Source organism: Volvox carteri (assembly GCF_000143455.1).
Source record: "Volvox carteri f. nagariensis unplaced genomic scaffold VOLCAscaffold_6, whole genome shotgun sequence".
In the NCBI taxonomy this organism is placed as follows: Eukaryota; Viridiplantae; Chlorophyta; class Chlorophyceae; order Chlamydomonadales; family Volvocaceae; genus Volvox; species Volvox carteri.
The window spans coordinates 653,176-666,802 of record NW_003307549.1 but is presented as its reverse complement, the minus strand read 5'-3'; the positions used below and the strand labels follow the sequence as shown (position 1 = coordinate 666,802).

Sequence of the window (13,627 nt, the reverse complement as noted above, 5' to 3'; positions counted from 1 at the left end):
GCATACATAGGCATCGGGTCACAGTTCTCAACGTTTGACGCCTAGCATACTACACCCAAGCTCCGCATCTAGAAGTCCTACTGCCTCTTACAATATTACGCTTGCCGTACGTAAATGGTTTGAATCCGTTACTAGCAACGATGTTACTGACATGTAAAATATTGACCCTTTTTTTTAAAAAGGATATGGGACAGCACTATGGAAGCTTCCCTTATAGCGCGTCTTGAGAAGGCTGTGGAACGACTCGAGTCGCTTGGGGTGAGTGCGTACATGTCTTTGCGTAAGAAAACGTATCAATTGAAGTATCTTTACCAAGTGAGATGTAGACATGTCTGCAGCACATCATGATCCCCGTCCAACGGCAGTTGCCGCGCACCTTTTAACTGCAGGTTGAGCCCTATCCTGGTTCTGGTTCGGAAGGCAGCAAAAATGCACCAGGATTTGCAAAATCCACGGCGCCATCGCCCGGCGGCACGTCGTCTGCTGTGACAGATTGGGACAAACTCATGGCGGAGCACTTTGCGCCTTTGAAAGCCCATGTGCAGTACATCCCGCCTCAAGTGAGAGCTCCAGAGTCATGAAGTACAATTGCAACATGGCAGCATCGTAGCATGATCCCCGGCCATACTAAGCATTTCCATGTTGCGGTTGCGTGGGAACAAGCCCCACCTCGCCTGCTGCATCGCAGGGTTCGGAAAACCATAGTGGCAAAATGAAAAGCCATTGAACTGGTCCGAGAAATCGGTGGCTAGCCGGGGACTGCGGGAAGAAAAGGGAATTGCACGCAAATCAAGTTCGAACAATACGAACGAAAAGCAGCAGACGACCTGGGGCGATGCCAATGGCCATACGCCCGTACCTCTCCCACATTCCCCCTTCCCCATATGGCATATTTACATGTCTGTATCCATAGGGCCAAAAATGAGTTCCCATCCCACATCGGCACGGACAGTCGCGTCGTCGCTGTTACGCAGCCCCCTTGCCCGCCAATGCCTTCTTAAGAATACATTCGCCCGTTATAACCTTTTTCGCGGGGCTGCTGGTCTTTAGCCTCTACCCCCTTCTTCACGCGAACTCTGCATGACGACCTCTGTTGTACGACACCTGTGGAAAATTGTGTGCCGTACTCGCAGGCGCAGCAGAGCATGCAGAGCTTTGAGGAGGCATTCCAGGTAATAAAGCGTAGCATGGGTGAATGAATGTTCTTGAGGTAGGGGCCGAATGGATCTCGTCGGTGTGCTTTTGTGTATTTTTTTTACCTGATCCGCGATATGAGGACAGACCGAAGTGGCTGCACATATGTGTGTATGTTTGTCTGCGTGCATGTTAGGTGTGGAAGGAAATCGATACTCGATTGGGGATGATGGGGGTGACGGCGATCCTGGGAATGTGACGGGGTCATGAAAAAGGGGAAGGCTATGGAATATGGAATGCAGGAGGACGGATCTGCAAACCTTTTGGGTCCATTCGTCCATTTGGGGCCACCTGTGGGGAAGGGAGAGAGGGGAACATTGGGTCCAGGAAAAGGCATAATGAGCGAGCAGGAAAAGCGTCCCCCGGGACACCCCCGGCATTCCCCGGCACCCGCTGGAATTCCATCGTCCGTTTACGGTCTTGCACATGATTCTCCTCCCCCCCCCCTCTGGCGGGCGGCCCCCTCCACCCACCTAAACCTATCCACCCATCCACAGGGCACTGGGCGGGTGTTGGAGGTGGCGGCGGTTGCGAAGGTGAGGCGGATAGGGTTTTGGACTGCATGGCTGCATCATCATCTGCTGCTGCAGCTGGGTTGTCGTGTCGTCGCTGTTTTGCCAATTAGATGAGCGCGTAATTTTACCGTTGATGCGCCATGCGTTGATCTTCTTGCTCAGAGATCCAGATCTGGACCGTTATCCTCAGCGGCTGCTTCGGCGCTGCTGCTGGGTTGTTGTACTGGTGTTTCCTTGGTTCGTACAATCAAACTGTGTGTTCAACCGACCAAACCGACTCCACCTCAATGCGTTTTTAGGTTAACTGAGCCGCAACAGCGAAAGGACGGTGTGCGGCTGTGTGGCTGTATATGTATGTGTGTATGTATATGTGTATATGCATTTGTGTTGGCGGTTGGTTGCAGAAGCCGGATGACGCTGCTGAGCTGCAGCGGCTGCTGGCCCCGGTGGCTGAGGCCATGGGAGCCGTCACCGCGGCTGCGGAGGGCCGGGTCACGTGTCCCAACCACCTCAAAGTTCTGTCGGAGGCGGTGGGGGCGCTTGGGTTTCTGGCGTACACTGGACATGGGTGCGGTGAGCTGGCTGGCTGGCTGGGGGGCTTTTGGGGGCCCCTTTTGGGTTGGGTTAGGGTGGGGTGGGGCGGGGTGGGTGGCAGGGAAAGAGGGGGAGCAGCGGGAGCTGTTGGTGATGGTGGTCAGTTTTTTTTTGGTAATATATTACTTTTTTGGGAATAAATGGGGGTCTGAGCCTGGAAGAAATGGAATAATTGGTCAGTTGGCCGTACTACACCATCGGTGGTGCTGCTGATAGTATATTGTCGGTGGTGGTAGACGCAAGAGGCGGTGTTGGTGAAGGAGTTGAAATCATACACACTACCAAGGGTTTGATTTGCGGAGATAGGGGTGATGTATGGGTGTGGAGAGAAAAGGTGCGGGGGATGGCGGACTGAGGGAAAAATTCGGAGTGTGTGTGTGGGGGGGGGTCAGAAGGGAGGGTAAATACAATCCCCGGCCCCCGCGAACCCCACCCCACCCCGGTTCCTGACATTGGGCATGACGCTCCGCAAACATGAGCATCTTGGCAGCTCTTGGTGCTCCAGTGTTTTGCAGATGTGTAATAACTCCCCTCCCCCTCCCACCCCCCCACCCTCCTCCTGCTGCTGCTGCCTACCGGAAATGTGGTAACGTTCGTGCCATGGCGGGCCGAGGATCACGTCTGGGGTTGCTGTGCCTCTTCCGTACACACCCCTCAAACCCTCCACCCACCCCACCCAGCCCCCCGCAAACCCCCACGTGCCCCATGATATGGGGCGGTACGGTCGACTCTTTTTTCATTCTCTTCTTCTTGCATGCCACGATTCCCTTACTCGCCCGGGTCTTCCCCAAGAAAACCCATTTCCACACACCCCTACCCCCCACCCTAAACCCCCCCAACCCCCGCTCCCCACCCCACCTCTTCATTCCTTCCTGCTCCAGGCATCAGCCCCCCCCGGCAGCATGTCGCCGACAGCTGGCAGTCCGCAGAGTTCTATTCCAACAAGCTGCTGATGGAGTTCCGCGGGAAGGACGACAACCAAGTGGCGTGGGTGCGGGCGTTGAAGGTGGGGTGGGGCTGGGTTTGGGTCGGCGTGTATCCATGTATGTATCTATGTATCCGTGTACCCGGGTGGTCGCCAGGAAAATGGGCCGCAGACCCCTAGGGAGTGACCACCGCCTGAGGACGATTTAAAGCTTTTGGATAAAAGAAGCTGTGTGATGGTTCGCTGCGCTCGGCTCGGCTCAAAAGCGTGTTGCTGTACGTAGAACGAAAGTTGATCAGATGGCTTGTCCTTTTTAAGTGTTGTAATATGTGTGGTGGTGCGTGCGTGTGGTTGCTACAGTGGGCTCCAGACTCACAAAGAGTAGAGCCAGCGGGCCAGCGGGCCGAGTATTACTGCACTGCACTGCACTGCACAGCTGAGACACATCCTGTCGGGAGTGACGGCGCCATTGAGGTGTCGGGGGGCTCGCCGGCCCCAGAGAAACATATTGTAAGGTGGTTACCAAAGAAAACAGTCACATGCAGCAACCACTTGTCGGTCAGTAACAAAATTACCCCAGGGGGCAAAGAAGGGTTTTATAAATAACAGCCCTCCTGCGTGTTAACGTGTGTCAGTGTGGCGAACTTCGTGTGGCGTGTATCACTATTGGGTTGGGTGTTGGAAAGGTCCCTGCATCGAAATTTCCTTTCGGTTGTGTTGTAATTTATATGGCCATAATGATTTGTACGGTACCCTCTCGTAACAACTACCGTCGTTGTACAGCATCATGGCATCGTGTGCATGGCGTATTCACTTCCCCCTTCTGCAGGTGCTTATTCAGCAGTTGGAGCAGTTCGTGGTGCGGCATTGTCCCACGGGTCTGCGGTTCGATCCCAACGGAGTGCCAGTGGCGACGGCGATGCGCGGCGGCGGCGGCGGCGGCGGCGCAGTGACACCCGCTGCAGCGGCCCCAGCGGCGGTGACGGCGGCGGTGACGGCGCCCAGTAAGCCAGGTGCGAGCGGGAGGTGGAAGGTTGCCTTGCTTGAATGCCATATGTATGTATGTATGCATGTATGTATGACATCGATTACACTGTGGGCCGCGAGTATGTATGTATGTATGTATGTATGTGTGTATTGGGGGAAAGCTAAGCCGCGGGTAGGCGAAGTGGCCTCGAGGACTGTGTATGTGTGTATGTATGTCTAGGTAACAGTGTTCGTGGCGATGACGGTGGTGGCGGCGATATGGCGGTGCGGTTGTCCCCCCCCCCCCCTGCACAGTTCAGTTCACATTTTGCCGCACGGGGCCGTGTCCGGGGACCTCCCGGGCAGCGGCTGACCTTGCCAGCTCCTCCTCGCGGCGCAACTCATGAAACCAGACAGACAGAAAGACAGACACGCACACACACACACACACACACACACACGCTTGCCGGTTTGAACGTGGAAATTGCGTTTGTCTGCATTCCTGCATTATCATCATATCATTCACTCCCCGTTTTTGTCTCTACCCCAAAATTATTTGCCGTCACTTCTGCCGTACAGCCGTACGGGCCCCGCCACCCCCTCCCCCGGGCCCACCTCCGAAACCATTGAGTCCGGAGGAGCTGGCGGCGGCGGCGGATACAGGAGGAGGAGAAGGTGGCAACATGTCAGCGCTGTTTAAGGAGCTGTCGAAGGTACGGCAATCGTACGTAAGGCAGAAGCACGCCAAACCTGACTTACATACATGGAGATTGGATGATTTTACAGCAATCGTCTCCACAGGTATTCACGTACAGTTCTGCAATACACGTGCGGGTGTCGTATCATTAGGCGTTGGCGTTACAGCGCAGGGCGTTGGGTAATGTACGTGTGTACATCCATATGTACGTATGTATGTGCTCTTTGTGTTTTTTCTGCAGGGCGAGGGGGTCACCGCGGGTCTGAGGAGGGTCACAGCGGACATGAAAACGAAACACAACACCGACAAGACGGGGAAGGTGCCAGCGACATCGGCGTCGGCGTCGGCGTGTACAGCAGCAGCAGCAGCAGCAGCAGGCAGCGGCACAGCGCCAGCGGCGGTGGCTGGAAGGAAGGGTCAACCGCCCTCCGGTCCCCCCAAGTACGGCTTAATGGTTTTGCCTTGGTTGTCGTACCTCGCGTTTTGTGTGTACATCGTTTACCTTTGTGCGTCACCACCTCGCTTTTTTCGGTTCCCCAACTCCCCCGCGCGGACAAAACATACGAGCGCTACCCAGTTAACGATTTGGAATTGGAATTATATGAAGCTTTTGGATTTGGATTTCGAACGAATTTGAATCTCAAAGGCCCGCATATTTTTCACGAGAGACTTCAACGGACATCGCTTAATTGTTAGGTTTTCTCGTTAGTTGTTAAGTCGTTAACTTTACTCGTGGACACGCATTTTAATGAACATTAAATGTATAATTGGACTTGACTAATGATTTTTTTAATAAATAGTATTTTCCTGGGTTTGCTTTAATTGGTTGGTTGGGTGGTTGGTGCTTGTCCTTTCCCGTACCTTCCACCAAAAACATATTAAGGATGCGCATAATCCCCCTCATTTCTATTTGTCCAAAAAACACATTTACATGTAACAGATTAGAGCTCAAGGGCACCAAGTGGGTTGTGGAGAACTTCTCCGGACGGCAAGACCTGCTGGTGGAAAACAACGCACCCAAGAACTCCGTGTACGTGTATGGCTGTACGGATTGCGTCGTACAGGTAAGAAATAAAAAGACGATTTAGTTCCGAGTCCTAAGCCGTCTCACGGTGCGTATGCACATACATACATACGCATGCGTGTCTCTTGAGTATGTGTGCATATAGCTGTGTATCTGTCACATATCGATCCGGGAATATGACGCTGGCCAGGGGCACCTAACCCTAAAAACCCCAACGGGAACGACCAACCGCCGAAGCAGTGCGGCCCCGAGGGGTGTTGCGCACGTCGCGCACGCAGTGTTTACGTGAGCCCCGCCGGCCTCTTGCCTCTCCAGCGGGCTGGCTGGTGAGCTAGTTAGCACCATGGCAATCCATTCACCTAATACTACGCACTACCCCCCCCCACCACACACACACGCACATGCACACGCACATGCACATGCACACGCACATGCACACAAACACGTTCCACAACACCGCTGAGCTGGTCGCCTGCAACTAATGTCGTACAACTGATCCAGCTGATTAGGTACGCAACTGGTTTGCGTGCACCATCAATGTCATCACCCCTTCCCCCCATCTCCCATTCCTTTCACCTCACCTCCCTAACACATACATACGTACATACATATGTATAGTGTAATCGAAGTCATACGTACATACGTACGTACATACATACATACGCAGCCCTCCATTTCCCCCACCTAGGTCCAAGGCAAGGTGAACGCTATCACTCTGGACAACTGTCGGCGAGTGGGAGTGGTGTTTGGGAACGTCATTTCCTCGGCAGAGGCCGTGAACTGCAACAGCGTGCAGCTGCAGGTCTGTGTGTCTCTGACTATCTATGTGTGTCCGTCTGTCTGTCTGTCAGTGTTTTCTTGGCTGGGGCGAGGGGAGAGGTTAGCAGGAAGGGGTAGAGAAAACCCTTTTTCGGGGGATGAGATGTGTGTGTGGGGGAGGGGGAGACGAAGCGAAAGAAGTCGGGGGAGGGGGTTAGGTTGTTGAAATGGATGGGCGGGCGGTGGGGGTTGTGGTGGAGCCCCGGTGGGTTTGGGAGGCAGGCATGGGAGTTGAAGATGTGGGTTTGCCCCCCCCCCCATCCCATCCAGTCAAAACCTAAACCCTGCAAACCTGTCCTTTTTATACCCTAAAACCCAAACTCTTTCTGTCGTACAGACCACGGGTACCGTACCCACCATCAGCGTAGAGAAGACGGACGAAGCACAGCTGTTTTTGAGCCAGCAGGCAAGCGGGGCTTATCATCGGTTTGGTTGGGTTTGGGGGGCAGGTGGAGGCGGAAAAGGTGTGTGTGTGTGGGGGGAAAATCCGAACGAAGGGAAGGTACCATGATGTGTATTGTGCTGTGCCTGGTCAAGGTTCAAGCTAAACCCTGAAACCTCGCGTATAACTTCCCACCCGCCCAACGAACACCACCATATCTACCCTCCTTCTATCCCTCCCGCCCTTCAAACCATGCAGTGCGCCTCGGACCCCAACTTCCAAATTGTCAGCGCCAAATGCTCGTCCATTAATGTGGTTGTCGTACCGGCCGAGGGTGACTCAAGCGACCCGCATGAGCACGCGGTTCCGGAGCAATTTATTTCCACTTTCCAAGGGGGGAAGCTGATCACGGTGAGTTGGTTGGGAAGTGGTTGGGAGGGGGTATTGAAAAGGGGGGAGAGGGAGGGCTGTGATGCTGGTCCGGGTGCTTATGGTCTGTCTGAATGATCTGAGCCACGTTTGCATGTGTGTGGTATATGTGTGCATTGCTTCGCATGTCTGCATGTTTCCTTCTTTTCACCTCCTCCATCCGGGGCCCCCCTCCTGCTTTACTTCTGGCGCGTCAGTCTTTCCTTGGCATGAGCTTCACTCGCTCGTGGTTCGTCTCCTCCCCCTCCACCCCCTCCTCCCCCTCCACCCACTCCTCAGCTATCTCTCGACCCTTTTCAAAGCGTAGCGTGCACTGCTCTTTCCGCGCAATCCCGCAATCCTCCCTACTTGCCTCCACCCCGCTCCAGAACCTGTCCGCCCTCTGCCCCTTCCCCCCCCCCCCTTCCTTCTACCCCCGTTGTCGCCCTGGTTGCCTTACTTGGCAACACGCCGCAACTATCATTGTCACCGCTGCCGTCGCCGTTTTGCCGTACCGTCATCAGGTTGCCTCCGAACACAGCGGTGCGTGAGCAGCAGTTTTAACTCCCCGCACCCGTTAACCCCAATACCACTTTTTATCACCCCGTCATCTCCATTTCTAACACCATCACCCTCTCATTATCACCACCAACAACAACAACTCGGATATAAGCCATCTTCTTGGGCGGTTTGCACGTGCGTACGTTTGTGCATGTGCTTGAAATCTAACTGCATCGCAAAGGAGAGCAGGATGCGTGTTGGTTCCTGCGTCCGAACGATGAACTGCTACTTAACCGTTCACCGCGGGGCGAGAAGAAAAAAGTTGTAAGAAAGGAATCGTGTTTTGTCAAAAGGAGGTCACGTCGGAGGGCTTGTGGGATGGATTCAGAACGTGGGTGCGCGGGTCGTATTCTTCAGTTGGTTTAGTATTGATATTCGTACATACCATATCGGCACACATACACATATATAGTAATATGACGGGTTTCCGCTTATCGTTGCCGCTGCTGGCCATGGTACATATACTGCTACTGCTGCTCCAGTCGACTTCTGCGTGTGTCTGTCTATCTGTCTGTGTCTGTGTGTCTGAGCTCTTCTCTTCCAGAGGGCTGAGGGTTTGGGGGGATAGCGAAGGGGCAGAACGTAGCACTTCAGACTTCACCCCACACTTCGCGGGGGCTCTGGCCACGGAACTCCAAGACGCCTATGAGATAAAACGTTTTCCGACGGGGTCGGGGAAACCGCGCAAAATAAGGACGGACGTTGTACGACGTCGCAAGGCTACAGATGGGTTGTTTGTTTGTGTCTGTGTGTGAAATTGGAAGTTTGGTGAACAACGAGGAAAAGGGGCAGGGGAAAGGTCAGCTGCGGAGCTTGGGGGCCGAAAGCGCAAACGTTCATCACACGTTCCTTGGTGGCCTTTATCACTTGCTTTGTCTGGAGTCCGAGATAGGATGGTGTGCATATAGGCGACCTGGCAGCCCTTGAGACCTCGGCTCGTATTAGGGTGGTTTGCAGGTACGGGGTACGCACCCCCACGACCATGTTAAACACACACACACACACACACACATGCGTGTGCGGGCGGGGTTGGGGTTGGGCGGAGCTTGCGGATTAGCGCTCGTCACGACAGTACGATCTTGCGGTGAGTAGTCGTCGGAATCGGAAAGGTGTCGGTGGGTGGGCGGCCGCCATTTGGAACCGGATCTCTTGGAATCAATCAGATTGATCGATTGGGCATCTCACGGGATCTGCATCCGCCGATCGGTACTTCTCTGAAGTCGTGATATAACAGAAGGCACGTAGACACGGACACATCGCCGACGTGGAATCCAGGACTGATGAATTACTCTCTCTTCAGTATTGATTACTATTTGATACCTAAGGAAAAGGGTGGCGCTTGATCATCTCCAAACATGTTCATTACAAGCTTGAGCGCTATGATGCCAAAGTTCCCGTTATGGTTTTAGGAAGCTGATTGCAATTGCAAACGTTGGCAATTTCATTGACCGAAAAGCCACGAGCTTAATAGCGCTCAGATGCGAGGTATTACCTGGGTATAAACCCTGGTTTTTCATAACCGAAGACGTCTTTATCGTTCGGTCCATTATTTCCGGCGCCTCGTCCAAGGCGGAGGGTGGTTTCGCCCCGAGCAGAACCCCCCGATATCCCATTCACCTGCGTGGGGAAGTGTAGCAAGCGTGGAAGTTGTACGGCATGACCGTACGCCCTGCCCTGCCCTGCCTGTCTGGACACTTGCGGGCGCGCACTATGACAAGGAAGGCGGGGATTACATGATGAAGCTACATGCTTAAACAAGATACATCGTCGTGTCTCTTAAATGGTTGATGCAGCGATTGCAGCCATTCAGTGATGGCCATCCGGCGGCAACGCAAGGGAAGTGCGTTTCCTTTTGAAACGTCGTTCTGGATGAAGCAACCATAAACCCTTGAAGGAGCACGAACGCATTTCAGCCAGCATCATCATGTGTGCACTGGTGATGTGTCGACAGTGGGCGGGATATAAATTTCTCAACTAAGCATCGCTTATGTATGCCGTACCCAACAGATAAGCCACAATACAGGTGTACGAGATATATATGATACGAGTCATCAGCCAAGGATTTCGAGTTTGTAAACCACCTTCATAAAACGCAATCTGGTTGGCAGCCCCACTGGAGACTGAACGGTGTTAGCCGTGTGAACAGATAGGTACATCAACGCTTGCAATCGCCCGCCCTCCATTTCGTACAGTAAGTTCACAGTACACGGAGTTCCCTTTCTTAATACTGCGGCAGACTGATGACAACTAAACAGATTTTTTGTCTGTTTAAACGCCGCGTAGAAAGTGCGTGCCTTACATCTAAGCGGATTGGCGGAAATTTTTGAACAGACGGAGGGATCTCCAGTTCTGACCTAAATATTTCATGTTAAGATAAGGCTTTAAATAAATAAGCTAAATAACAAGGGAGTTGCTTGCAAGTTTGGTGTCTCGAACCGGCGAGTCGCCCAGGCAAAGTTACGAAAGCATTCATTTAGGTACATGGGAAGCGCCGTCGGTTGCACCTATGGTGGGCGCCAGCCTGCTGATCTCGACTTGTTGCGATCTCGTGCGGCAGTTTAAGACACTTCACCAGGTGCAGCTGCTCTGGCGCTACCGCCGAGCGCCAAACTAAAACGTACGCGGCGGAGGTCTCAGTCGAGGCGCCATGCGGCCTCATATATGCTCCCCGCCGCCCGAGTAAAGATGACAAGGTCGAGCCGCGAACAAGACCCCGCCGCGAACCCTGCCTAAGCCTCTACAAGCTAGAGATGATGAGGGATCCGTGAAGGAATCAACTGGTACAACTGGCACAACTTGGTATTCGTCTAAGGGACCACATATCACGCACAAGCACCAATAGATGGAAGATTAAGGAAAAAGGCTTACTTGCAAAGTGTCTTGATTGCGCGACGAAAAAAATGCCGATACGCCAGCCCTTGCGAGCTTAGGGGCCGGACTGCCAGTCGAATGGAAAGTGACAGCTCCGCGACCTCCTGGGCTTTCGGAGCCTCGTAGCGCGATCAGATCACATAAAAAGACTACTATAGGCCCTTAAAAAGCATTCGCACATAATCTTTGCGTCTGCTTAAAAAGTAAACATGGCTTTTAACTTATTGATTGATGAATCGCAAAACCGTCGCAAGGCGCACCAGAGTAATAAGCGGCGAGCAGTCGCAAGCAAGTAACCAAACATATTTTACTGTTTCATATATAATAACCCCCTATACTACAACAACCCCCTTCCTTCCATTTTTCATATCGTTAAAGCGTATACTCTCTTCTATGCCGGCGGGATCTCCCGCCTTCACGTGTCCCGAGCACTTCGCCGTGCTTTCACATTATGTCGCTTCAGAAAGCACTTAAGAACTTAGGCTTACGAATATAGTATCAAGTTAGGTATGCGACTGACTACTACTACTGCTACTGTTACTGTTACTGTTACTGCTACTGCCACTGCTACTACTAATACTACTACTGACGACAGTGGCAGGAAGGAAGCCATAGGCAGTGAGGTCGCCCTGCCCCTTACATTCCTGCAGCACACACATTTTTTTAGACAGGCACACTTCAATTCAAATACATGTCGACCCTGGGCCCATGGGCTGGCTAATCTACAGACCTCCTACATACCTTCAATCATGCTTTGCATTATGCAAAAACACAATCACAATATTCAATCGGACTATTCACATATTCCACCTGTCCCGTAACGCGGCAGGGGCTCGAGCGGGGACAAACCTTTCCTACGGGGGTTTGGAACTAGGATAACGTCAGCAGTGAAGTAGCTAATGACGTTTGGGACCATCCCACGGGTCCCTTCGGTGCGGTGCTGCATCTTAGGCCCGGCGCCGGCTGGGGCACAGCGGGGGTGCGACGCAGCATTGCAACATCTATGCAGTCTTGCATGCTCATCAGCAAGCGGCATTCATAATTACGTACAACATACATAAGCCGCAGTACAACCGATGTATGTACATTGCATACTCGCTCAGACGTATCACCATGCGCGCACCTGCCGCCGCCAATATCGCTTCTTTGTCAGCGCCAAATAACGACATGAGCCCAACCTCACGAGCCCAACCTCTACGCAACCCCGAATGAGTCCCAAGCTGCACTGTTGAAAGAAGGCAGCCGGTCCCGTTCCGCACACCTCGTTTCAAAGCACATGCCCGCACACATCTGGGAAGAGGAAGGAGGAAAAAGCCCCTACGCGACAAGACCGGAACGCGTACTATTACTACCCCCCCTTTTCCTCCCCGTGCTGAAGAAATGGCCCTCATGCTTGCCTGCGGTCTTGCATTCCCTTTTGCGCTTCCTTTTCAAACACTCTTTGGAGTACGCAATTGGCCTTTACGTGGGCGGCAGCGCCAGAGAAACCATTTCCAACCGCCCTCAAAGACAGCTGCAGCCATTTTCATCGATGCTTTGTGTGCGTGGACCCGGGGCATTAGTCGCCTCATCCGTCATTCTGCCCTTTCCATGACTCCTTCCACGACACTGCTACACAGATGCAGCTTTCTTTGCGGCCGCAGTACGGCATTAGGAATGTTCTGGACGCAACGCCTCTAAGCTCTCCTTGGTCCCAACGGACGCCTCTTACCGCGACCTATGCGGTATGGCCATGTATTCAGTGCGTAGTTGCACAACTCATGGACGACCGCCACCACCCGCACTGACATACATAATGCCGCCCATCGCTCCCGGTGGTAAGCGTACATACTGACAGACGCATTCCGGCTGCTCAAGGGTCTTTGACGTCCCGTCCCACGCCGCCGGGGGGCTGGCGGCCACATCCCCAGCGCCAGCATCCGCTCTTATGCCGCGCGCACCCACCACGCCCTCTTCGCCCACTTCACCGTATACTCCCCAGCACAACCTCAAGCCAGCCGCCCAGCCTTCGCCACCTGGTTCATGCCCTATCTAAACAACCGAGGTACGCAGCTTTAATAACAGCTAATAACAGTATAATATCCGGGGGATCAGCTTAGAAAGAGCTAATGCTACTACTCTGAACAGTAGCAGCAGTTGGAGTAGAGCTGCTATATTGGTTCAGGGGCAATAGTAGCTTTACGTTACGTGCTCTCCTCAAAAGTCATTCGATTTGCATAAAAAACATTGAAACTTCAAAATTCTCAACGCTTTAACACACGCAATCGAGCGTGCCATCTCGTCTCGTCGCCGAAACGATTAGCGAAACAGAAGTACAGCAACTAGTTAAACCAGTTCGGAACTATACGCGACTAAGCACCAAAACCGAATACGCATGCGCACAGAGACATGGGCACAAGGATTCATTGAGGGTAAAATTGGCATGACGCTAGAGCGATGTGACGCTGCTACTACTCGGAGCTGTTTTAAACTGTACAAAGAGATAAGAGACGTACCGACCGGATCGAGCTCTTATAGACCCGCACGTAACTAAAAAACCCAACACCGGCGGCGCCAGCTCTTTCACCCCTTAGAACATGGATGCTTGCAGGAGCTCGAACTCAGCCTTTCCTAAAATCCTCAGCCGTACAACCTACCGACCAACCAATCAATAACCGAAATGATGCACTGC

General features: G+C 53.0%; 2 protein-coding genes across 2 annotated transcripts; one reads left to right on the top strand and one right to left on the bottom strand.

Moving 5' to 3' along the window:
* Positions 1-540: 540 nt before the first annotated feature.
* CapA (regulator of actin cytoskelton capa) lies at positions 541-7,623 on the top strand (the record flags this gene model as incomplete). Its single annotated transcript, XM_002947432.1, has 12 exons — positions 541-560; positions 1,134-1,172; positions 1,692-1,730; positions 2,114-2,282; positions 3,185-3,309; positions 4,058-4,241; positions 4,774-4,907; positions 5,133-5,291; positions 5,845-5,955; positions 6,604-6,717; positions 7,072-7,160; positions 7,407-7,623. The coding sequence occupies exons 2-12, from the start codon at positions 1,146-1,148 to the stop codon at positions 7,621-7,623; spliced, it is 1,368 nt and encodes a 455-aa protein (XP_002947478.1). The 5' UTR covers positions 541-560; positions 1,134-1,145.
* Positions 7,624-9,470: 1,847 nt separating this feature from the next.
* Positions 9,471-13,394, bottom strand: VOLCADRAFT_103436 (uncharacterized protein). Its single transcript, XM_002947299.1, has 4 exons — positions 12,668-13,394; positions 12,080-12,246; positions 11,806-11,919; positions 9,471-9,702 (listed from the first exon to the last, which is right to left on the bottom strand). Exons 1-4 carry the CDS (start codon positions 12,688-12,690, stop codon positions 9,632-9,634), a joined length of 375 nt encoding a protein of 124 aa, XP_002947345.1. The 5' UTR covers positions 12,691-13,394; the 3' UTR covers positions 9,471-9,631.
* Positions 13,395-13,627: the final 233 nt, after the last annotated feature.

What these genes read in the sequence shown, in the direction of transcription:
- VOLCADRAFT_103436 (XM_002947299.1), bottom strand. Translation starts at nt 12,690, where the DNA reads ATGGCCATACCGCATAGGTCGCG. An exon ending in GCCATACCGCATAGGTCGCG is followed by an intron (nt 12,247 to 12,667) that starts GTAAGAGGCGTC and finishes TCCTCTTCCCAG; the next exon opens with ATGTGTGCGGGCATGTGCTT. An exon ending in AGCGATATTGGCGGCGGCAG is followed by an intron (nt 11,920 to 12,079) that starts GTGCGCGCATGG and finishes GCTGTGCCCCAG; the next exon opens with CCGGCGCCGGGCCTAAGATG.